The sequence below is a fragment of the Arctopsyche grandis genome, chromosome 3 (assembly GCF_051622035.1).
Source record: "Arctopsyche grandis isolate Sample6627 chromosome 3, ASM5162203v2, whole genome shotgun sequence".
NCBI classification, from domain to species: Eukaryota; Metazoa; Arthropoda; class Insecta; order Trichoptera; family Hydropsychidae; genus Arctopsyche; species Arctopsyche grandis.
In genome coordinates, this window is record NC_135357.1 from 35,114,352 (window position 1) to 35,139,191 (window position 24,840).

General features: G+C 46.6%; 5 protein-coding genes across 5 annotated transcripts; 2 read left to right on the forward strand and 3 right to left on the reverse strand.

The window, feature by feature from the left end:
- The first annotated feature begins 34 nt into the window (after positions 1-34).
- On the forward strand, positions 35-1,111 carry LOC143909299 (histone H2B-like). The gene has a single exon (XM_077427219.1). It carries the CDS (start codon positions 35-37, stop codon positions 413-415), a length of 381 nt encoding a protein of 126 aa, XP_077283345.1. The 3' UTR covers positions 416-1,111.
- Positions 1,028-2,365, reverse strand: LOC143909298 (histone H1-like). Its single transcript, XM_077427218.1, has one exon. It carries the CDS (start codon positions 2,300-2,302, stop codon positions 1,640-1,642), a length of 663 nt encoding a protein of 220 aa, XP_077283344.1. The 5' UTR covers positions 2,303-2,365; the 3' UTR covers positions 1,028-1,639.
- An 8,089-nt stretch (positions 2,366-10,454) lies between these two features.
- Positions 10,455-10,807, reverse strand: LOC143909302 (histone H4). Its single transcript, XM_077427222.1, has one exon. It carries the CDS (start codon positions 10,780-10,782, stop codon positions 10,471-10,473), a length of 312 nt encoding a protein of 103 aa, XP_077283348.1. The 5' UTR covers positions 10,783-10,807; the 3' UTR covers positions 10,455-10,470.
- Positions 10,808-17,448: 6,641 nt separating this feature from the next.
- Positions 17,449-18,552, forward strand: LOC143923201 (histone H3). Its single transcript, XM_077446755.1, has one exon. It carries the CDS (start codon positions 17,494-17,496, stop codon positions 17,902-17,904), a length of 411 nt encoding a protein of 136 aa, XP_077302881.1. The 5' UTR covers positions 17,449-17,493; the 3' UTR covers positions 17,905-18,552.
- Positions 18,553-19,224: 672 nt separating this feature from the next.
- LOC143909300 (histone H2A-like) lies at positions 19,225-19,663 on the reverse strand. The gene has a single exon (XM_077427220.1). It carries the CDS (start codon positions 19,597-19,599, stop codon positions 19,225-19,227), a length of 375 nt encoding a protein of 124 aa, XP_077283346.1. The 5' UTR covers positions 19,600-19,663.
- Positions 19,664-24,840: the final 5,177 nt, after the last annotated feature.

Sequence of the window (24,840 nt, forward strand, 5' to 3'; positions counted from 1 at the left end):
ACGACAGCATCCCTTTGGATCACTGCGATACACGATGCCACCCAAGGGGAGTGGAAAAGCCGCGAAGAAATCTGGCGGCAAAGCCCAGAAGAACATCTCGAAGGGGGATGGAAAGAAGAAGAACAAGCGCAGGAGGAAGGAGAGTTACGCCATCTACATCTACAAGGTGTTGAAGCAGGTGCACCCCGACACCGGCATCTCGTCGAAGGCGATGAGCATCATGAACAGCTTCGTCAACGACATCTTCGAACGCATCGCAGCCGAGGCTTCTCGTCTCGCCCACTACAACAAGCGCTCCACCATCACTTCTCGGGAAATTCAGACCGCAGTCCGTCTCCTGCTTCCAGGAGAGTTGGCCAAGCACGCCGTCTCTGAAGGCACCAAAGCCGTCACCAAATACACCAGCTCCAAGTAGACGCCAACGTCCTATCGTTGAAGAACATGAAAAGGCCCTTTTCAGGGCCACCAATACTCTTTACAAATAAAAATTTGGTTTAAAATTAACAGTTTCATCATTTGCATATTGGTAATTTTTTACTGCACTTTGGGTGTCATCTTTTATTCTAATGGATTAACAACTAGCGATTAGCAGTCCCAACTACCTACTTTTTTTGTTGTGTTATATTTTTTCGTACCTGCTATTTTAAAATGTCATTGCCTACTCAGTCCTAATAAGTAGTTTTATGACCGCTTCTCATAATTCTACCTTTTTTTGCATCCCCTGTGCTGTTACCTTTTTCTACATACTTCCTTTTAGCTTCACTTATTTTAAGTGTACAATATTTTTTTGCAGTTTGCCACTGATGTTTCGCATATATTGTGATCAACATGATAATAAACCACCGCAATTATTTTAGCTATTACCTCAAAGTACTTTGCACTTCTTCGAACATAAGCACTTTTTACTTCAATTTCAAGGGTCCCCTGCGAAACATCAATTCCTTTTCTGTGCGTCTTGTCGGCTTGGTACTAGGCAAACATGAAAAATGTTTAATTTTTTGAAATGAATAAAATACGTGTGCATGTGACTAATAATAATTAATCGATAAATTGGAAACAGAGTTCATTTAACGAAAAACCTGGCCAAACCGCAATAACACATTCGGGATGTTACACCAAAATTATTGTTGACTACAATAATAAGACTGTCGACATGAAATATGCTACGACTCTCATAGTTTATTTGAATCCTTTTTAAAATGGAAAATGAAAGTTTGCGAACTACTGCTACTAATAAAGACTGCGATTTACTGCTACTAATAAAGACTGTTGACGTCAAACGTGCTACGTCGCACATAACATATTTGAATCCTTTTTATTGGTGTTAAATGGAAAATGAAACAAACTCCCCCGTGAATGCATATGCACATATACCATGAACAAATTCCAAAAAAACCTAGCCTTTTGATGATGTCAAAATTGAATTTGAATCCTTTTTGAAATGGAAAATGAAAGTTTGCGAAACAAATCCCCCCCGTGAATGCATATGTACATATACCACGGACAAATTCTAAAAAAACGTTGCGTTTTGATGATGTCAAAATATTAACCAACTTTATGTAAAAGAGTTTGGTAGCCCTGAAAAGGGCTTTTTAAATTGAGTTTTACGTCAATAGGCGATGGTGGTAGTAAAGCGAGATTACTTCTTAGCGGCCGTCCTCTTGATGGCCTTGCTCTTGGCGGCGACTCCGGCCTTCTTGGGTTTGGGCGCTTTGGGTTTCTTTGTTGGGGGCTTTGTGGTGGTCTTGGCCTTAGTGGGGGTTTTAGACTTGGCGGCCTTCTTAGCCGGAGAAGCGGCGGCAGTCGTTTTCTTGGCAGCGGCTTTCTTGGGCTTGACTGCAGCGGCTGTAGTTTTCTTAGCTGCGGCGGGTTTGCGCTTCTGCACGCGTCCGGCTGCCTTGGCGGGGCTCTTAGCGGCGGCTGCGACTTTCTTGGGGGCGGCTTTGATCTTCTTAGCGGCGGGGGCGCCCTTCGCTTTGGCCTCCAGTTTGAAACTTCCAGCAGCGCCTTTGCCTTTGGTGCGAACCAGAGTGCCAGAGTCGACCGCGCCCTTCAGGTACTTTCTGATGAAAGGAGCCAGTTTGTCGGCGTCCACCTTGTAGTTGGCCGAAATGAACTTCTTGATGGCCTGGAGTGAGGATCCACCCCTTTCCTTGAGATCCGAGATAGCGTTGTTGACCATTTCCGAGGTCTTGGGATGAGTGGGCTTCTTCTGAGGCTTCTTGACGGCTGCGACTTTGGACTTCTTGGCCGGAGTCGTCGGTAGAGGAGAGGCTGCGACTGGAGATGCGGTGTCTGCCATCTTAGTTCTTCCCAGTTTGAGGATTGAAGAGAGAGTTTGAGAACGAGCGTTTCGAGTCGAGACGCGAGTGAATTTAATCGTTGCACGATCGGGGCATTGAGCGCTCGACGGAGCTCGCCGAACTTACGCGTTCGCTCTGTTCAGATTCTTCATCAAATCGTTCTCATTTCTGCTTCGCCTTGTCCCAAAATCTAGGTTTACTTAAAAAACTGCGCAATTTAATCGTTGCGTTGAAAACGGCAATCGTTTATAAGGGTTTTATCATCGTAAAAAGCTAAAATCTGTTGTTTAATTCGCATCAGCTTGAAATCAATGACTGATTCAATTTCAGAATGCATCCGCATCGTCACGCGGAGTGTCATTAAATGTGGAATAAATACACAATTTAAATGTTTACAACTGTTTTTACTGTCTAATATCGTTCTTAAATATTTAGATAAATGTCCAAAAGCTATTTCAAGTGTATAATTAACGTAATAAAGTAATGAGATGAAATTGAAACCACCAATCGTAACACACAGAACAGTCACTTCAGTCTTCGATACTCGACAATACAAATTATCATTTCTGCTTCGCTTAGTCCCAAAATTGCCAATTTTCTAAAAAAGTATTCAAATGAATCGATGTATTTAAAACAGCAATCGTAAATTAGGATTATATCGTCTTAAAATACTAAAATTCTTTATATAATTCACGTTAGCACACGAGCAATGACAAATTCAATTTAAGAATGAGTCCACACCGTCACGTAGAGCGTCGTTAAAAATGAAATATTAATGTATTTTAATAGTTTACATCTGTAATCAATGTCGAATATTATTTTTAAACATTTTTACAATAATATAAAAGTCATCTTTAATACATTAATATGTTAATAAATGAATTAGATGATATTGAAACAAACAATCGTAACACAGATCGATCTATAATCTCTATTATCAATTGACGCCTTTAATCTTTTCCTTTATCTAAAAACATCATTTATTAATTCTTAGTGCTTATATATATAAATTATAAACTAAATTATTATTGAAAATTTGGAAGATTCTTTAAAATATTTCCGATTAATGACATCGATTTGACTTTACTTATATTTTAAAACAAGAGTGATTCAAATGGCGTGCAGATTTTAAATGTTTAAAATTTATCCGAGTGTCCTTCCATAACTTTCAAAAACATACTTTGTAACGAATTTAATTTTGAACTTGGAAATCCTAAATCACTGCTATACCATTTAATAATTGATATAAGTCTGCGGAAAACAGCCAATGTAGTAATAATTGATATAAGTCTGCGGAAAACAGCCAATGTAGTAAGTTATATTGGGTTACATCCAAATTTATATTCTACATACAGCAGGTATATATTTAGCATCACTGAGGTCATAGGTTCGTGTCCTCGCCACTGCTGGTTAGATTTGGGGGTTTTGTGACTCCAAATCGATCGTTTCTCTATCAGAGTTTGCCAATTTTATCTGATCATTGCTGAAACGGTTCCTGAAAATTGGTATTAAAAAATCTAATCCTGTTGTCACAAAAATCTGCCTGTGTATAATTTGTATTAATTATACACAGTAATCTGAAATCCATAGATGTCACTATGATTATTATTTCTGATTAATTGTTATATTCTATATATTCTGATTCTATATGTATGTATTACTGTATTTCTGATTTCTGATTGTTTATGTATTTCATTAACGTACACCCGTCGCATTGGAGCTAATCTGTAATGGCGAGTGTGTATTGATTGTGACAATAAAATAAAATAAAATACATGGACCAATTTTATTTTGTAATATAGCCAGAGATACGCCGGCAGGCGTTGTATTCTTATATAAAAAAATAAATAAAAATACTATCCACTAAACCTTTCCAGGTAGCATTGAAAAAAAATGCATTGAACATGGGTCGTGTAAACCATGTCAATGTTTTTAAATACTGTTTTACACCGGAAATTTTAAATTTATAACCATAGCAGAATTGTTAAGTATTTTAGATTGTGGATTGGTATTTAGATTGTGCTTGTGGTTAATATTTTTAATGATAATTCCTCTGAGTTCAATCCATGCCTATCGATCTAGAGAATTATCTAGGATTCGATTCATATTTTAGATTGTGAACATTACATTTTAAAAACAATGAAGATGGAACTAGTTTTGGAAAAATACTGTAGCGTTGCATAGGGAGACGCCCCGTGGACCGGTGACGTCATGGTGACGCCGACCAATGGTGGAGTCGGGCGTTGTGGCCAATGGCTACACCCGACTCCTTGACCAATGACTGTACTTGTTGACGTGTCATAAACGTGTATGCGCTGAGCGCTCTATGATATAAGAACGGTACGCTCTCGATCGGATTCATTCGGATCCTGACCTCCACCGGACGAGCAGCAATAAAGAACTGGAACCTGCCTGCGTGTTTTCTTGTACCTCGACCTGACTCCACTTACCTTTGAATACTCTTCACTGGTGTCAGAAGTGGGATCTACATGGTTGAGACAAGGAGCCACAAAGGTGCGGATTCGGGGTCTTCATCGCTGCCGGAAGAAATGGAGCCGAATCGAGAACAAAGCCCTGGGGAGCCGAGCAACGGAGGACGGAGACGGGAGGAGCAGAGGAGCCGGGTGTCGAGGAGCCGGGTGCCAAGGACACCGGAACCGAGCTACAAGGAGCTAAGCCAGGGAATGGCGAGCTGCCAAGAGCAGGTCCAGTCCCTGCAAAACACCTTCGCCACGTTTTTGCAGTCCTGGGAGAAGTCTGCGACACCAACGCAGCCGAAAGCCGACGTACATCCAGAACCACCGAGGAGATCAGAGGTATGTTACGAGGACAGGCGGACCACACAGCGAGACACGTACGGGGTGCGGCAACATTCCCACCGGTACGAATACACCACGTTCGACGGTACTGAACGGTGGAAGGACTTCCTCAACCACTTCGAGTTTGCTGCACGGCTGAACAAGGAGACGACGAACCTGGAGGACCGACTGTGCTGCCAACTCCGAGGTGCGGCCGCCATTTTCGCCAGTCAGCTGCCATCGACGCTGAGCTACGACGAATTGACGGAAGAGCTGGCACAACGTTTCAGAAGACAGGGCACACCGATTGCATGCCATGCGGCAGCGGAACAGAGAAGATGGAGTGCGGAAGAACCAGCCGCGGACCACGTAGACGCGATACGAGCCCTCTGCGAAGACATGCTGGAGGGCGTCCACACGAACGCCGAAGCAGTCGAACGCATGACCGTGTGCATAGCGGCGAACTCCTTCACGTACCCCAGTCTACGGGCCAAACTTGGCGCGCTCCGGATCACCCCGACTACAGCGGACGTGATAACCAGAGCCGACGCAACACGACAAGCCGTCATCTTCGAAGCGAAGGAACAACGGTCGGCACAACCAACGTCGAGAACAGTACGTCCCGACGCGGGAGCGTTCAGACCATCTCGACCGGCCGTGCGACCCCCACGATGGGTGTCATCGGACCAGACAGCGCGACCAGCCACTACCACTCCAACGTGTTGGAACTGCGGACAAACGGGACACATTAGCCGGTTGTGCCGCAAGAAGAGGGTCCGGAAGCTGGAGCCAACGAACGACGAGGATGAAGACGACGAGGAGGAGGCGGCTTCGGGAAACGAGCAGTGATCGGCCTGTTACGGGTCAGACCGATCACCGGTGCACGCAAAACACCCGGAGTGAACAAACTGGACGGCAGCGGCACGGCCGGCTCGTTTGTCGTGAAAGGAGAGATCGGAGGCGTGCCGTGTCGAATGGTGGGGGACACCGGGGCGTGCATCACGGTGATCAACCCGGAACTGTTCGCGAAGATCTCTCCTAAAGATTACACCGTCGTGAAGGGCCATTACAGCAGAGCGCGGCAAGCGGCGGGCCAAACCATCAAGATCCACCGATGGATACGGGTGACCCTTAATCTGCAGGGCGAAAAGTTTCCGTGGAACGTAGCGGTGGCGGATATCCAGGATCCCATATTGTTGGGACTGGACGCACTGAGACATGTCCGAGCTACGTTCGAGTTGGGCGGAGAGGAGAAGTGTATCATCAGGGGCGTGCAACGCGAGAAAGGCAAGAAAAATGCTCCTGCTGTCAAGAGCATCCGCGGGGAAGTACCCCACCCGAAGATCACGGCGTTACTCGAGAGGGCCGATATTATGCCAGAAGAGAAACGGCGCCTCGAGACCATGATTCGGGAAAATCGGAAAGCGTTCGCCCGGGACGAGAAGGACCAAGGAAGGACCACCAAGGCGGTCCACACCATCGACGTGGGAGACGCGAAGCCGATGAAACAGCCGCCGAGAAGGATACCGCTAGCACGGAAAGAGGAAGTACGCGCTATGATCGACGACTTACTGAAGCAGGGCGCGATAGAACCGGGGCACGGGCCGTGGGCGTCACCGGTAGTTCCGGTCGCCAAAAAGGACGGGTCGCTAAGGATGTGCGTGGACTACCGGAAACTGAACACCGTCACCAAAATAGATTCACACCCCATCCCGAGGATCGACGACACTTTCGACCAGTTGAACGGAGCGAGCTATTTCAGCACACTGGATCTGCAGAGCGGATTCTGGCAGGTACCGGTCGCCCCGGAAGACCGCGAGAAGACAGCGTTCGTAACAGAGTTCGGTCTGTTTCAGTTCAAAGTGATGCCATTCGGGTTGTGTAACGCGCCAGCGACGTTCGTACGGTTAATGACAAAAGTGGTCGGTGACATAAGCAATGTCCTCGTGTATCTAGACGACATTATCGTGCACAGCAAAACTTACGACGAACACTTGGTGCATTTAAACAATGTGTTCGAACGGATACAGGCAGCCGGCCTTAAATTGAATGCAGACAAGTGTCGATTGTGCTGCCGCGAGGTCGAATTTCTGGGACACCGAGTGTCAGCCGAAGGAATTTCGACAGATCCGAAGAAAGTCCAAACCGTGCGGGACTGGACGACTCCGAAAACACAAACCCAAATGCGCAGCTTCCTGGGACTGGCCACGTACTACCGAAAATTTGTGCGCAATTTCGCCGAGATCGCGAAACCACTCCATCAGCTAACGGAAAAAGGGCGCGAGTTCAAGTGGACACCGACGTGCGAACAAGCGTTCGAAAAGTTGAAAGAAGCGCTGACTACCACGCCAATTATGTCGTATCCCCAGCCGGGAGAGCGATATGTGTTGGACACCGACGCCAGTCAACATAGCATCGGTGCAGTTTTGTCTCAAGTTCAAGGGGGGGTGGAGAAAGTGATCGGGTATTTCAGCCGGACAATGAACAAACCCGAACAAAACTATTGCGTGACCCGAAAAGAACTATTGGCGGCAATTAAAGCCATTCAACACTTCCACCACTACCTATCGGGCTCGAAGTTCACGTTACGAACCGACCACTCAGCGTTAACGTGGCTGAAGAACTTCAAAAGACCGGAGGGCCAGTTGGCGAGGTGGCTGGAAATTCTGGGCCAGTACAACGTGACCATCATTCATCGACCGGGGATAAAGCACGGGAACGCGGACGCACTATCGCGAAGGCCGTGTACGGAAGAGTGTCCCAAATGCTCACGCGCAGAGACAACCGATCAAGAAAACGACTCGGCCCGAACGGAACCAGTAGAACCCGCAGAACCGGAAGCACGAGTAGCCCTCGTAGGGATCTTGCCCAACGAGATGACAAACTCGACGATCGACAAAATCGTCGAGTGGAAGAACGCCGGAACGAGACCACCGTGGGAAACAGTATCTGCTGAGGAGCAGGAACTGAAAATACTGTGGACCCAATGGGACGCATTGGAGGTGGAAGGCGGTAAGCTGTACCGGAGATGGGAGAACACCGCGGGAACACGTCACACAAAGCAGCTGGTGGTGCCGACTGAGAAGATACCCGAAATCATGTGGGAGATGCACAACGCGCCCACGGGGGGCCACTTCGGTATCAATAAAACGTACCGAAACGTGCGCCAAAAATATTACTGGCCGACGTGTCGAATCGACGTCACCCAGTGGTGCGAACGATGCGCACAGTGCGGGGCCCACAACGGACCACACCGAAGGAATCGCGGGGCACTTCAACCGTACCTTTCGGGGACGCCACTACAACGAATGGCAGTCGACATTCTGGGTCCACTCCCGGCCACCGAACGAGGAAACCGATACATACTGGTGGCCATGGACTACTTCACGAAGTGGCCGGAAGCGATTCCACTACCGAACCAGGAGGCAGAGACCGTAGCAGACGCCCTGGTAGAACAAGTGTTCACGCGGCTAGGCGTCCCGAACGAGCTGCACTCTGACCAGGGACGAAACTTCGAGTCGAAGTTGTTCCGTCAGGCACTGGACCGGCTGGGCGTACACAAAACGAGAACAACACCATACCGACCTCAGTCCGATGGAATGGTCGAGCGACTCAATCGAACCATGCGGGCGCACTTGACGAAGTTCGTCAACGACGAGCAGGACGACTGGGACACGCTGGTTCCGCACTTCCTCATGGCATATAGAGCGGCCCAACACGATGCGACAGGAGCATCACCAGCAGCCATGATGTACGGACGAGAACTGCGCATGCCGGCGGACCTACTATATGGGGGCCCTCCACCAGACAGCGAACCTCAAGATCCACACCGATATACCACGAAGTTGACCGAAGGCATGGCCAAGGTACATCGGTTCGCCAGAGCCCACCTCCGGATGCAGAATAGCCGTATGAAGACGCGATACGACGTCCGCAGAACCGAACCGGCGTACGAAACAGGTGACCGAGTATGGCTGTACAACCCTGCCAAGACTCCAGGGCTTTCACCAAAGCTGCAATCGTTGTGGGAAGGACCGTACACCATAGTGACTAAACTTAGTGACGTAGTATATAGGATACGCAGGGAATTCGACGGCTCAAACCGATTAATGGTGGTGCACCTGGATAGACTCGCAAGGTATAAGGCCGTCGAATATTGACTGTAATTGTATGTAGCTGTTTTGTAATTGTAAATTAATGTGTAAATTAATGTGTAAATTAATGTGTAAATTAAGGTGTAAATTGGTGGGTCGATCGGGACGATCTCTCTTAAGAGGGGGGTTGTGTAGCGTTGCATAGGGAGACGCCCCGTGGACCGGTGACGTCATGGTGACGCCGACCAATGGTGGAGTCGGGCGTTGTGGCCAATGGCTACACCCGACTCCTTGACCAATGACTGTACTTGTTGACGTGTCATAAACGTGTATGCGCTGAGCGCTCTATGATATAAGAACGGTACGCTCTCGATCGGATTCATTCGGATCCTGACCTCCACCGGACGAGCAGCAATAAAGAACTGGAACCTGCCTGCGTGTTTTCTTGTACCTCGACCTGACTCCACTTACCTTTGAATACTCTTCAATACATTCATTAATAGACTTTTTTTGTTTATTTTATATTGTTGATATATTAGAGTCAAAACACATCTTTAAAAAACTCGAAATCTTCAACGATAATTATCTAGGGTAAAGATCTAGGGTTTGTTTGTGGATTAGCTACAATATTTATACCTGCTTTTTATTGGATTTCTAAATAATTTTACTTGGAAATGTTGGCGAAATTTTTAGCGTGGCGGGCTTTCAACAGAAAAGACGTCAGCACTTTAAGGGTTAATAAATGATCTTAAATGGCCAACATGCTATTTATTTATGTAAATAGTCGGTCAATGGGGGAATCAAATCCAGGAAGATAAAGAAAATTCAACGTTTTATTGTGTTCTTTTTTAACCCACCTACATACATATATATGTATGATGCAGGGTTTGTTGACATTCTTCCGACCTTTTTATGTGACACAACTTTAAATACACGAAACTTCATCGAATAATTCGCCAAGGATCAGGAAAATTTTAGAATATAAATAGACGCGAATGACGCATAAACGAAAGAATATGCTAAAATGAAATTGAGATGTTATTCGTTCATCAATAAGTTAACAGACAAGGTCATTATAATCCTAATGAATTAATTTATTTACTGATATATCGCTTATAGGGTAAATGTACGCAAGGTAGCAGCTTGATAAATTCTATTAAGTGTAATTTGTTATGCAAATATCAAATACGTAACTCAGAACCGAAAACTTTGTAAATGGTTTGGTGGCCCTGAAAAGGGCCTTTTTTTGTTTACGATGTCAATTCATTTATTTGTTTAACCGCCGAATCCGTAGAGGGTGCGTCCTTGTCTCTTGAGAGCGTAGACCACGTCCATGGCAGTGACGGTCTTGCGCTTGGCGTGCTCGGTGTAGGTGACGGCATCCCTGATCACGTTTTCTAGGAACACCTTGAGAACGCCTCGGGTCTCTTCGTAGATCAGACCCGAGATACGCTTGACTCCTCCACGGCGGGCGAGACGTCTGATGGCGGGTTTGGTGATGCCCTGGATGTTGTCTCGCAACACCTTCCTGTGACGTTTAGCGCCTCCTTTTCCCAACCCCTTTCCTCCCTTTCCGCGACCAGTCATCTTGAATCAGTGAAGTGTCGGTCGAACGAGAGTGAGAGCTAGACAGGCGTCCGAACAGGACGAACTCTGGCGAGCGAATGAGTCTCAAGTAGTTGTGGCTGCGTTTTAACGATAGTTTATAGGGAGTGCCACTCCCTTAACCTATCCATCGAACGTGTTGTATGGGATCGGACTCTCGGTGATGTTTGTGGTGCGGGCTGGCGGCTGCTCGCTTGTGGGGTGTTTGTCGATCTGGAACACTAAGCAAAATTAGTGCAACATCTGTGGGATACTGTCGGGGTTAGTGTGTTAGTGGGTGGTTAGCGGGTATGGACCGTTTGGAGGTGGTTGAGTCTGGTTAATTAAATTGGGTGCTATTTTAGCCTATACCCATCTTCAGAATGTCGATGGGTCTTTGATTGGACGTGAGTTTGGTCACACTGAGGGAATTGATCAGGGGATTGTCTATTTTGCCGAGAGACTTGAAGTAGTTCACGGCAAGTTTGTGTATGTGTTTGTCGAGGTAGTCAATGCTTAGGTCATTGTGAATTATAGTGTTTCTTGTGTACCAGTCGTAGTTGCCCGTGGCTCGCAAGAATTTGTTTTGAATTGTCTGTAGTCTGAGTATGGATCTGTTGGAGATGGTAGTGTGAGCCCACACGGGGCTCGCGTACGTGATTTGTGGGCGGATGATGGATTTATACAGCAAGCACTTGTTTTTAAGCGAGAGCTTGCTGTTTGGTTTGCATAGTGGGTAAAGCTTTGACGCAACTGCCCTAGCTTTACGCACCGCGTTAGTGATGTGGGGTCTCCAGGTTAATTTGCGGTCGATTATTACCCCCAGGTAGCGGGTAGACGTGGTCCAGTTGACTGGTTTGTCGTTTATAATGACTGGCTTGGCTGGTTTGCACCGTTTTTTACGTCTGGAGAAGAATATTGCCTGACTTTTATCCGGGTTGATTTTCATCAGCCATTTATCGTACCACGCTACCAGTTGGTCCGAGTACTTCTGGAGGGCGAGCGAGACTCCCTTGGGGCCGACGGAGCTCGCTAAGATGGCCGTGTCGTCGGCGTACTGTGCGATGTTTGTGTACCTATGTGTAGGAGTGGGTATGTCGTGTGTGTAAAGGTTGAATAGCGTGGGGCCGAGGATGGAGCCTTGGGGTACCCCAGCGGAGATGCCTCGCTGAGTTGATATGCGGTCCTTGAGTTTGACCTGAAATCTCCTTTCTCTTAGGAAGGATGCGGTAGAACGTATTGAGTGGGGGGTGATGTTGGCGGCAATCATTTTGTAAAGGAGGCCAGAGTGCCAGACTTTATCGAAGGCTTTGGAAATGTCTAGGAAGATTGCTCCAGTAGACATGTTGTGGTCGAAACCGTCTATAACGGTTTCAACAACTCTGTGAATCTGGTGAACGGCAGAGTGTTGGGGTCTGAAGCCAAATTGTGTTTTGGGAAGAAGGTCAATATTTGCGATTTCGCTGTTGAGATTTGAGATTAAGATCCGTTCCAGGATCTTACTCAGTGAGGATAGCAAGCTGATGGGTCGGTAACTTGTTGCGAGGGAGGGGTTCGAGTAGGGTTTTCTGATGAGAATGACATTGGCGAGTTTCCATTGACTCGGAAAGTAGCAGATTCTGTTGGTGGCATTTAGTATTGCCGTGAGTGCAGCGATGGCTTTTTGAGGGAGTTCTTTTAGAGCTTTGTTGGAAATTCCGTCAGGGCCAGGGGCCTTTTTGGCGGCGATAGTTTTGATGATGTTTAGGACTTCAAGCGGCGAAGTGGCGACAATGGGTACTGGGGCTGGGTTTTCGAGGTAGCTGTTGACGGAGCTTTCAACCATTTGGCAAAAGTCACTTTGCAGGTTGAAGTTTGAGAGAGAGAATTGGTCCTGGAGACTGTCGGCTAGGGCTTCCGCTTTATCGGCGGTGGAGTAGACGAACTTATCTCCAACTTTGATCCTGTCGATCCTGTTGCCGTTGCTTCTGAAGATTTTTGACAGTTTCCAGAAACCGTTATGTCCGTCTTCTAGCGCTCTGAGTTTGGTATCCCAGTTGTCGTTTCGTAGTTGCCACAAGGCATTTTTAACGTCTTGTTGAAGTCTGTTCATTCGCTGTTTGAGGATTGGGTCCTTGTACCTTTGGAATGCCTTCCTAGCTCTATTCTTAAGGCGAATAAGATCGCGAATGTCGGGGGGTAAAGCTTGCGGGTGCAAAGGGGAGTGGGGTGTGGTGGTGGTGCTGGCGTCTAAGGCTGACTGTATTTCATCCGTGAGTATGTTAATAGCGGAGTCTATTTCTTGGGTGGTGTGAATTGAGTGGGGGTAAGTGACGGTGTGATGAAGGAGAGTTGAGAATTTCTCCCAAGATATGGTACTTCGGAGGATGGGGTTTATAGTTACGGGTGTGTTGGTGAGTTCTAGTATGACCGGGTGATGGTCGGAAGAAAGATCATTTACTACAGTCAGGGACTGCGCGCCCGGAAAATTTTGAGTTAGAACGATGTCTAAGATATCGGGTCTGCCTTTGAAGTTAATGGGGATTCTTGTGGGTTCGTCTGGGGCCGTGACGGAAACTTTTGGGTTTGAAAGTTGGGAGTAACTTAAAAGAATTTTTCCATTATTGTTAGTGGCTTGACTGTTCCATCTGGAATGTTTGGCGTTAAGGTCGCCTGCGGCAATGGTGGCTTTGTTGGTGTTGAATATTTTGTCCAAGTCTGTGGTGAGTAAGTGTTGTTTTGGTGGGTTGTATACTGCGTGGAGGATGAGTGGGGTGCCAGTGTTAGTCCAAACTTCTACCGACGTCAGTTCTATCCCTGTGGTGATCGGCCGCGGGGCCAAGTTGTGTTGAATTGTGTGTTTGATGAATATGGCAGTGCCGCCGGCGGCTTTGCCTATTCTGTCGTTTCTGTATGTGGTGTAGTTTGGGAAGTTTAGTCGATTGCCAGGTTTGAGCCAAGTTTCGTTTACTAGTGCGATATCAATGGAGTGTTGGAGCAAGAATTGCTCGAATTCGACACGCTTGCTGAGTATGCTGCAGGCGTTCCAGTAAACGATCTTGAGGTAGCAAGTCATTTTTTATGTTGGTGGGTGAGCATGAGCAGGATGGCATTTATCGAGTCAATGGACTGTTCGATTTTGCTCATCCGATTTGAAAGGTCTTGGTTTGGGTTCCAGCTAGTGTTGATGTTGGGTTGTTGGGTGGGAGGGGTTAGGGGAGGGAAATTTGAGTTTTCGTGTCTATATTGCGGTACGTTGGTCTTCGTTGGTTGGGGGTGGGAGGGGTTGGGGTTTCGGGGTTGGCGGGAGTTCTTCCTGCTTTTGTTGTTGGGATTTGAAGGGCAGCCTCTGTAGCTGGAAACGTGAGGGCCTCTGCAGCTGGTGCAAGTTGGAGTGGAGGTTGTTGACACACAGTCAGTGGTCAAATGGGGTCCTGCACATTTGATGCACAGGGGGGCGACATGGCAGTTGTAGGAGCCGTGACCGAAGCCTTGGCAGCGGTGACACTGCGGTACAGTATCACCACGGCGAAGTGATTCGGTGCGAACCAGTTGGCCGAAGATGCTGGAGAGGTTGAACAACCTCTTCCCCTCTTCGTCACGTGTGGTTTCGACAGTGAACATGGGCATGTCGCGCTTGTCACGTCGTGATTTCATGACGGTGGCTTTACTGGCTTTGTAGCCAAGATCGGCCAACTCGGCGAGGACTTCTGACTCGGAATAGTTGGGGCTAATGCCTCTAATGACCAGTTTGAGCGGTTTGTCTTCCGTTAGAGGGTGGGCATAGAATTGGAATTGTTCATCTTGGAGCATTTTTGTGATTTGGCGGTAATCATCGATGGTGCATGGTGTGATTTTGACTCTGTTTTCAGAGTAGACGGCTGTGAATTTGAGGTTACGTCCGTCGAGTTTCCTTTGAACTACCTTGTAGTCCGATGGCAACCTTAGAAAGATTGGAGCAACTTTAGGTTTGGGAAGCACATCCGAAACGGTGTTTCTGGATGGGTGAGCGGGGCTTGTGGTCTGGGGGGGTGTACGAATTTGAGGCGTGTTTGCCGACGGTGTGCTGAGGGCCGCTTGTTGGGTGGGTGTGTTGTGAATTGGACGCTTCTGAATATGTTTCCGATTTCGGATGATGCCAACAGGGAAGGAGTATTCCTCTGGTTGTGGTGCAGGTGTTTGTGTAGGTGCAGGTGTTTGGGTAGGTGTGGGTGATTGTGTAGGTGTGGGTGGTTGTGTGGGTTCAGGTGCGGCTGCTGATGCGGGTGGGGACTTGGCAGCGGAAGTAACCTCCATTTTGTTAGACTGCACGGATTCGGAATCGGAGTCGAAGTCGGATTCCGCAAGTGCCGCGTATCTGTTGCTGGTGGGTGGGGGCGACTGTAATTGTGTGTGTGTGGTGTTGAGTGGGCTCGTCATTCTACGCTTACCGTTTTTGCGTGGTGACGTCTGAGGGGATGTGGCCATATCCTTCGTCTTTGTGGTCGTCGTTGTCGACTGAGCCTGCGACATGTTTGACGCGAGGTTTCCCAGTTGGGCGGAGTGGGCTGCTTGGTCAGCTGCTCGTTGGGCTGCGTGAGTCGCGATTAACTTTTTGAGGGAAGCGTTTTCTTCCCTCATTTCTTGGTACGCCTTCACGAGTTTTTTAAAGTCATGTTCCGTGAATTTATGCGTTTTAGCGCTAGTGTCACTGCCACCACGGCCATCGCGCCGCACACTGGCCATCTTGTGGGTGGGTTTTTTGTTTGTTGTGTCACTGTCACTTGTCGCTTGTCACTGTCACTATCACTTTTGTTTATTTGGCTGTTGCTAGGACAGCTTCTCATTCCCAGAGGGACGCGTTCGGAGAGTCGAGCGGTAGTTACATCGTGGTTTCGGCGACGCAGCTGTTATAGACAGCTGTTTGTAGCGCGGGTAACGACAACGACTGCGCGGCGGGACACGTCCGAGCACTGCGGGCGCTGGGCGCGAACTCTATAATGAGTCTCAACAAGAAAACGCCCGTATTTATACTTTCGGCGGCAGTGACTCATTATCACCAATTTTCCCAATAAATGCATACGATGCCAACAGAAACTTGCGACGAGGAATAGTAATATTTATTACATTTTATATGTGAATTAATCAAAATTATAAGATAAAAAAATCAATCGGGATTTCACTAGTTTTCAAACACGTTCAGTGCTTCTCAACGTGGTCGAATTTTTTCAACTAATTAATTTATTATTTAGAAACAAATGTAGATTTTCTTCTTTGTGGCTACGTTTTATCGATAGTTTTCTAGAGTAGTGACACTCCCTTGACCTATCTATCTAACGTGTTATATGGTATCGGACTCTCGGTGATGTTGAATGTAGATTTTGTTTTTACAAACCTCTTATATATTTCACTTCGCTCATGGTCGAACAAGATATGTGTATTATTTATTTATATAATTTTAGCTATTTACATAGATAATTATATCCTACATTATTCCGATAGATTTGAAACTTTGCCCTTTTTCGCGTTTTTATCTACAATAGATATCCAAATCAATACCGCCAATACGATGGTGAAAAATAATCGTAATCGGGACGCTTAACTCTTTGGGTGCTGACGTCTTTTCTGTTGAAAGCCCACCATGCTGAAAATTTCGCCAACATTTGCATCTAGATCTATTTAGAAATCCAATAGAAAGCAGGCAGTAGTGTCACCCCAATTTTGGAACAACGGGTTTCCAAATTTTTTTCAATTTATATATATATTTCAAAAAAGGTCTTTTCTCTTTACCTGCTATGTAATCGACTGTGACCTTTTCGAATTTGTAACCGTTCAAAACAATTTTCAAGATTTGTATAGTTTTTGAAAAAATTATATGAATTTTTAAATTTCTAACGGGTTTCCGGAATCTTTTAATTTTTAACAACGGGTTTCAGGAAACCATTAAGGTGACAGGTAAGGTGTAAGCAGGTATAAAAACCCAAAATCACCACTCAAAATAACTATCGCCGACGATTTCGAGATTTGTAAAGGTGTGTTTAGACTCTCTAATATATCTTGCTACAATATAAAATAAACAGAAGAAGTCTATTGATGAATGTGTTGTTCCAAAACTAGTTGCATCTTCTTAATTGTAGTTAAAATGTAATGCTCACAATCCACATATGTGCCAAGGCACAATCTAAAATACTCAGCAGTTAGGGATTTTCATCGAGAAATTCTGATATAGTTATAAATGTAGAAATTCCGGTCTAAACCAGTCTTTATAAACATTGACACGGATTACACGACCCATGTTCAATACTACCTGGAAAGGCTTTTAGCGGTAAGTATTCTTATTTATTTTTTATATACTCAAAAAACAGCCTATCGGCGTATATTTCAAGCTTATGGACTTGTTGGAAAAACGCCAATCGGCGTTGCTCAACATTCAAAGGGTTAATACGAATCGAAAAAAAAAGTTTAATTGTAACATCTAGGATATAAAATGTTTATATTTAATATCTAAGCAGGTACTATATTAAGTTCATATGTTAAAATATAAATATATTTTATTATTGAATGCAAAATAAATTCTGCATCATGTATCTTCTCAGTTTGAGAGCAACTGTAAAAACGCACCAGGTGGTAGCGTTTGCCGCCCAAACTGACCAATCACAGCACTCGCATATGCTATAAATATTTGTGCAATGCGGCCGAGACCGCATTCTACGTGCGTCTTTCGCTCGGACAAGACGTTCTTCAGCACACTTGACAATGGCCCGTACCAAGCAGACTGCCCGTAAATCCACCGGAGGAAAGGCTCCCCGCAAACAACTGGCCACGAAAGCCGCCCGCAAGAGTGCGCCCGCCACCGGAGGAGTGAAGAAGCCCCATCGTTATCGGCCCGGAACTGTCGCGCTCCGAGAGATCCGTCGCTACCAGAAGAGCACTGAACTGCTCATCCGCAAACTGCCTTTCCAGCGCCTGGTTCGTGAGATCGCCCAAGACTTCAAGACCGACTTGCGTTTCCAGAGCTCTGCCGTTATGGCCCTCCAGGAAGCTAGCGAGGCTTACCTCGTCGGTCTCTTTGAAGATACCAACTTGTGCGCAATCCACGCCAAGCGCGTCACCATCATGCCCAAAGACATCCAATTGGCCAGACGTATCCGCGGAGAACGCGCCTAAATATCTACTGACCTACTATTAAACAAAACGGCCCTTTTCAGGGCCACAAACAATATATTTCGGATTTATTTCTCATGATTTACGAATATAGTTTTCAGTCGCGATTTTCTAATCTGAACGGCCATACAAAAACTCGGGAACTAGACAGTCACGTCTCGGCACCTTCATCACATATAATACGTATGTTTTTAGCAGGGTGGGGATCAACGTATGAAATAATGAATAAATCAGTAAGTATCTACGTTCATAGTGTGTATGAATTTCGCATTCAAATCAATCTAATGAAGTAGGCGCCGTTGGAATTAGTCTGTTTTTCGCAGTAACATCCGAATTCGTGTTTTCCATATGAGCGTCTCATTGAAGTTAGTGATTTTGATGAAATATAAATTTATTAGTGGATTTTAGTTCAACAAAATTGGAGACTAGTTGGCATGTACTATTAATTATAGAACATCTTAAAAAAGGAGTCGGTGCATTTTTATTTACAACTTCGATTCCATAGCTCTTCGTTTTATTACAAGCCTCAGCTTGGTTTCGCTTTTTAGCGTCTATTTTTTCTTTATTTTAAATACAACATATTTACATATAATTTAGAATTAAGATGAAAGTATTACAAATCATGATAATTTAAAAGAAGCTAATAAATAGCCTTGTAAAAATTAGGAAAATAAAGACAATCGGAAAAACGTGAAATTTAAATTAACACTATGCTTGAACACTTTAGACAGACAAACTACGATGACAGTTGCCAGTATATCATAACTTATGATTCATAAGGTTCTAAATTACTTTTTATATTTTCTAAATTATTTGAAGAGTGGTATTCATATATCTCTAAGCGTTGAGTCTGTGATTATTGAAAAGATGTTAAATAATAACCATTTATGCAATTTTTGAACCGGCCACAAATGCATTAAATTATTTTAATGAATTACAAAAAAATGGTTGTGATCAAGACCCGAGGTATTGGGATTTTAGTAAAATATGATACCAGTTGTATGGTTCCTGTAACGAACCACGTAACTCGTTCAAGCACCATTTCTTCTAAATTATTTCCATAATGAACGGGTAAAACGGATATGTGATCTTATTATATGTTTATTGATATACATTTGATTGGATTGACTAATTTTAAATTTTTATTTTATCAGCATCCATTTGGATATTTGACGATTTTAACAATATTCCCATCCATTTCGAATTCAATACAATTTTTGAATTGCAGTAACGAAAATATTGTCATGACCGAACAGACGTTTAAAAATATTGGTGGCCCTGAAAACGGCCGTTTTTGATGTAGATAACAGACTTGCTAATCGTTTATGCCTTCTTTTCGGTCTTCTTGGGCAACAAGACAGCTTGGATATTGGGCAGGACGCCTCCTTGAGCGATGGTCACTCCAGAGAGCAATTTGTTCAACTCCTCGTCGTTGCGGATGGCCAGTTGGAGATGGCGGGGGATGATTCTGGTCTTCTTGTTGTCGCGAGCGGCGTTTCCGGCCAACTCGAGGACTTCAGCGGCCAAATATTCCATGACGGCGGCCAAGTAGACGGGGGCTCCGGCTCCCACGCGCTCCGCGTAATTGCCTTTCCTCAGCAGACGATGGATCCTGCCCACGGGGAACTGCAGACCAGCTCGGCTGGAGCGCGACTTTGCCTTTCCCTTCACCTTGCCTCCTTTTCCACGGCCGGACATGACGAGTTGGAGTTGTGTGTAGCGACGGAGTGAAAGCGAGCACGGTGCGGACTAGCGCACGGTGCGAGAGATGGCGAGCGAATGACAAAAATTCGGATCCGCCTGTATTTATCAACACGACCTCAACGTACACGCGTTTGCGCAAAACAGACACATCTGCCGTCGACGCGGAGGGGCGAAGTAACCACAAGGAAATTTTGCAGTTGACGTCGACTTCACTTACGCCCACGCACTTGCAGTGAACGGTCGTGCTCCGCAAAAACCAGCCGTGTCGCCGCAACAGCTACCTGCGCCGGTCATACTGTCGCAACCGCCAGAACCCAAAACATCAACCGAGTCGTCACAGCTACACATTCTAGCTGACGTCACTACTCGCTACCGGCATCAACCATGTCGGTAGCGACGTCGACGGACAGCGAAGGGAGCTCCCGGAGGAGCTCCGACAGCGAATACACCAGTGACGCCAGCAATGACAGCTCCAACAGAACTAAGGCTGTCATAAAAAAACTTAGAGCTCAAAACAATGAGCTGAAGGAGCGACTCTCCGCTCTCGAGAGTGCTTTCGAGGAAGCACGTGATGCCTATACGGCAGACCGCTTGGCTTTCGTAGCCGACAGGGCTGCATTACTCCAGCAGCTGAAGGACAAGGAGACTCCAGCAAAACAGCAGTCCGAGAAGTCTGCCACAGCCACGCCCCCCCCCACACCTCCAGCAATGGTGAAGAAGCGCCGTCTGGAATCATCTATCCCGCAGCCGCTACCACGTAGCACCACGCCCCCACCCCGCCCCGCTTCACCCATGCAAGTGGATAGCCCGGGGAAAAAAGAAAAAGTCAAAGGTAAGTCCACACCTACCCCACATATTCAAACTCCTCACAAAGTCGAGGAGAAGTCTCGCCCAGTTGGCATCAGGCGAATTGATGCCAACACACAACGCCGACTTTCACAACTCAACACGCCAACGCCAACAACAACACACACCCGCTCTAAACCACTCACTCAATTGACAGCCCCTAGCGCTTCATCCTCAACACCCCCCACCCCCTCAGTCCCCGCTCCACCTACAACTCGTGCCGCAACCCCCGCACTACCGGCGACTCGCCCCGCCCCATCAAGTTCGAGCGCAGCCCCCAGAGCAGCTCCAATTGCCACAAACGCCAAACCCAAGGTAGCCCCGGTTTTCCTCAAAAAGCCCTCTGACTACCCAACCGTTTACCGCAAACTCAAGGGGCGAAATCTGAAATTTGAATCTGTCTACAACAGTAGCACCGCCAAAATCACCCCCCTTACCATTGCCGATTACCGAGACATCACGAAATTTCTTGAAACAGAGAAATTCCAATTCTACGCCCATCCCCTAACTGAGGACAAACCTCTAAAAATTGTCATTCGAGGCATTAATCCCAGCTTCACTGAAACTGAAGTCCTCGAAGAAATAATTCACCTTGGCTACAAAGCCACTAAAGCCACCGTCATGAAATCACGACGTGACAAGCGCAACATGCCCATGTTCACAGTCGAGACCACACGTGACGAAGAGGGGAAGAAATTGTTCAACCTCTCCAGCATCTTCGGACAACAGGTTCGTACTGAATCGCTCCGTCGCGGAGACACTGTACCCCAGTGTCACCGCTGCCAGGGCTTCGGACACGGCTCCTATAACTGTCACATTGACCCCCTATGCATTAAATGCGCAGGCTCACACTTGACCACCCAGTGCGACTCCAATATTACTACCCCAGTCTGTACTAGTTGCAATGGTGCACACGTTTCCAGCTATAGAGGCTGCATCCTCAACCCTAACAACAAGAGCAAGAAAAGCACCCGCCAACCCCGAAACCCCACACCCCCCCAACCTCCAAAACCACACCACCCACATTTCTCATATTCTCAATCAAACTTCCCGCCTCTAATTTCCACCACCCCAGACCCCCTGCCTAAAATAGTAGCCCTCCCTAAACAAACCAAAACAATCCAGAACCAAAACTCAACACCCTGGACGACTGAAAGCTTCAACCATATGCAGACGATGATGTCGACCATCCTAGCCCTACTTACACAACAACAAAAATGACTCGATACCTCAAGATCGTTTACTGGAACGCTTGCAGCATACTCAGCAAGCGGGTCGAATTCGAGCAATTCTTGCTCCAACACTCTATTGATATCGCACTAGTAAACGAAACTTGGCTCAAACCTGGCAATCGACTACACTTCCCAAACTACACTACATACAGAAACGACAGAATAGGCAAAGCCGCCGGCGGCACTGCCATATTCATCAAACACACAATTCAACACAACTTGGCCCCGCGGCCGATCACCACAGGGATAGAACTGACATCGGTAGAAGTCTGGACTAACACTGGCACCCCACTCATCCTCCACGCAGTTTACAACCCACCGAAACAACACTTACTCACCACAGACTTGGACAAAATATTCAACACTAACAAAGCCACCATTGCCGCAGGCGACCTTAACGCCAAACATTCCAGATGGAACAGTCAAGCCACTAACAAAAATGGGAAAACTCTCCTAAGTTATTCCCAACTCTCAAACCCAAAAGTCTCCGTTACGGCCCCAGACGAACCCACAAGAATCCCCACTAACTTCAAAGGCAGACCTGATATCTTAGACATCGTTCTAACTCAAAATTTTCCAGGTGCGCAGTCCTTGACTGTAGTAAATGATCTCTCTTCCGACCATCACCCGGTCATACTAGAACTCACCAACACCCCCGTAACTATAAACCCCATCCTCCGCAGTACCATATCTTGGGAGAAATTCTCAACTCTCCTTCATCACACCGTCACTTACCCCCACTCGATTCACACCACCCAAGATATAGACTCTGCTATTAACGTACTCACTGACGAAATACAGTCAGCCCTTGAAGCCAGCACCACCAGCACACCCCACTCTCCCCTGCACCCGCAAGCTTTACCCCCCGACATTCGCGATCTTATTCGCCTTAAGAATAGAGCTAGGAAGGCATTCCAAAGGAACAAGGACCCAATCCTCAAACAGCGAATGAACAGACTTCAACAAGACGTTAAAAACGCCTTGTGGCAACTACGAAACGACAACTGGGATACCAAACTCAGAGCGCTAGAAGACGGACATAACGGTTTCTGGAAACTGTCAAAAATCTTCAGAAGCAACGGCAATAGGATCGACAGGATCAAAGTTGGAGACAAGTTTGTCTACTCCACCGCCGATAAAGCGGAAGCCCTAGCTGACAGTCTCCAGGACCAATTTTCTCTCTCAAACTCTAACCTGCAAAGCGACTTTTGCCAAATGGTTGAAAGCTCCGTCAATAGCTACCTCGAAAACCCAGCCCCAGTACCCATTGTCGCCACCTCGCCGCTTGAAGTCCTAAACATCATCAAAACCATCGCTGCCAAAAAGGCCCCTGGCCCTGACGGAATTTCCAACAAAGCTCTAAAAGAACTCCCTCAAAAAGCCATCGCTGCACTCACAGCTATACTAAATGCCACCAACAGAATCTGCTACTTTCCGAGTCAATGGAAACTCGCCAATGTCATTCTCATCAGAAAACCCTACTCGAACCCCTCCCTCGCAACAAGCTACCGACCCATCAGCTTACTATCCTCACTGAGTAAGATCCTGGAACGGATCTTAATCTCAAATCTCAATAGCGAGATCACAAAAATTGACCTTCTTCCCAAAACACAATTTGGCTTTAGACCCCAACATTCTGCCGTTCACCAGATTCACAGAGTCGTTGAAACCGTGATAGACGGCTTCGACCGCAACATGTCTACTGGAGCAATCTTCCTAGACATTTCCAAAGCCTTCGATAAAGTTTGGCACTCTGGCCTCCTTTACAAAATGATTGCTGCCAACATCACTCCCCACTCAATACGATCTATCGCATCCTTCCTAAGGGAAAGGAAATTTCAGGTCAAACTCAAGGACCACATATCAACCCAGCGAGGCATCTCCGCTGGGGTACCCCAAGGCTCCATCCTCGGCCCCACGCTATTCAACCTGTACACACACGACATACCCACTCCTACACATAGGTACACAAACATCGCACAGTATGCCGATGACACTGCCATCTTAGCGAGCTCCGTCAGCCCCAAGGGTGTCTCGCTCGCCCTCCAGAAGTACTCGGACCAACTGGTAGCGTGGTACGATAAATGGCTGATGAAAATCAACCCGGACAAAAGTCAGGCAATATTCTTCTCCAGACGTAAAAAACGGTGCAAACCAGCCAAGCCAGTAATTATAAACGACCAACCAGTCAACTGGACCACGTCTACTCGCTACCTGGGGGTAATAATCGACCGCAAATTAACCTGGAAACCCCACATCACTAACGCGGTGCGTAGAGCTAGGGCAGTTGCGTCAAAGCTTTACCCACTATGCAAACCAAACAGCAAACTCTCGCTTAAAAACAAGTGCTTGCTGTATAAATCCATCATCCGCCCACAAATCACGTACGCGAGCCCCGTGTGGGCTCACACTACCATCTCCAACAGATCCATACTCAGACTGCAGACAGTACAAAACAAATTCTTGCGTGCCGCGGGCAACTACGACTGGTACACAAGAAACACTATAATTCACAATGACCTAAACATTGACTACCTTGACAAACACGTACACAAACTTGCCGTAAACTACTTCAAGTCTCTCGGCAAGGTAGACAATCCCTTAATAAATTCCCTCAGCAAGACTAAAATAATAATTAACCAAAGGCCCATCGACATTCTGAAGATGGGTATAGGCTAAAATTAGCATCCATTTAACTAACCAGACTCAACCACCTCCAAACGGTCCATACCCGTTAACCACCCACTAACACACTAACCCCGACAGTATCCCACAGATGTTGCACTAATTTTGCTTAGTGTTCCAGAACGACAAACACTCCACAAGCGAGCAGCCGCCAGCCCGCACCACAAACATCACCGAGAGTCCGATCCCATACAACTCGTTCGATAGATAGGTTAAGGGAGTGTCACTACCCTATAAACTATCGTTAAAACGCAGCCACAAAGAAGACGTCGACGGACAGAGGCCCACGCACTTGCAGTGAACGGTCGTGCTCCGCAAAAACTAGCCGTGTCGCCGCAACAGCTACCTGCGCCGGTCATACTGTCGCAACCGCCAGAACCCAAAACATCAACCGAGTCGTCACAGCTACACATTCTAGCTGACGCCACTACTCGCTACCGGCATCAACCATGTCGGTAGCGACGTCGACGGA

Bases quoted from the DNA above. Each gene is read 5' to 3' on its own strand.
- LOC143923201 (XM_077446755.1), top strand. From the start codon at position 17,494: ATGGCCCGTACCAAGCAGACTGCCCGTAAATCCACCGGAGGAAAGGCT.
- LOC143909300 (XM_077427220.1), bottom strand. From the start codon at position 19,599: ATGTCCGGCCGTGGAAAAGGAGGCAAGGTGAAGGGAAAGGCAAAGTCG.
- LOC143909302 (XM_077427222.1), bottom strand. From the start codon at position 10,782: ATGACTGGTCGCGGAAAGGGAGGAAAGGGGTTGGGAAAAGGAGGCGCT.
- LOC143909299 (XM_077427219.1), top strand. From the start codon at position 35: ATGCCACCCAAGGGGAGTGGAAAAGCCGCGAAGAAATCTGGCGGCAAA.
- LOC143909298 (XM_077427218.1), bottom strand. From the start codon at position 2,302: ATGGCAGACACCGCATCTCCAGTCGCAGCCTCTCCTCTACCGACGACT.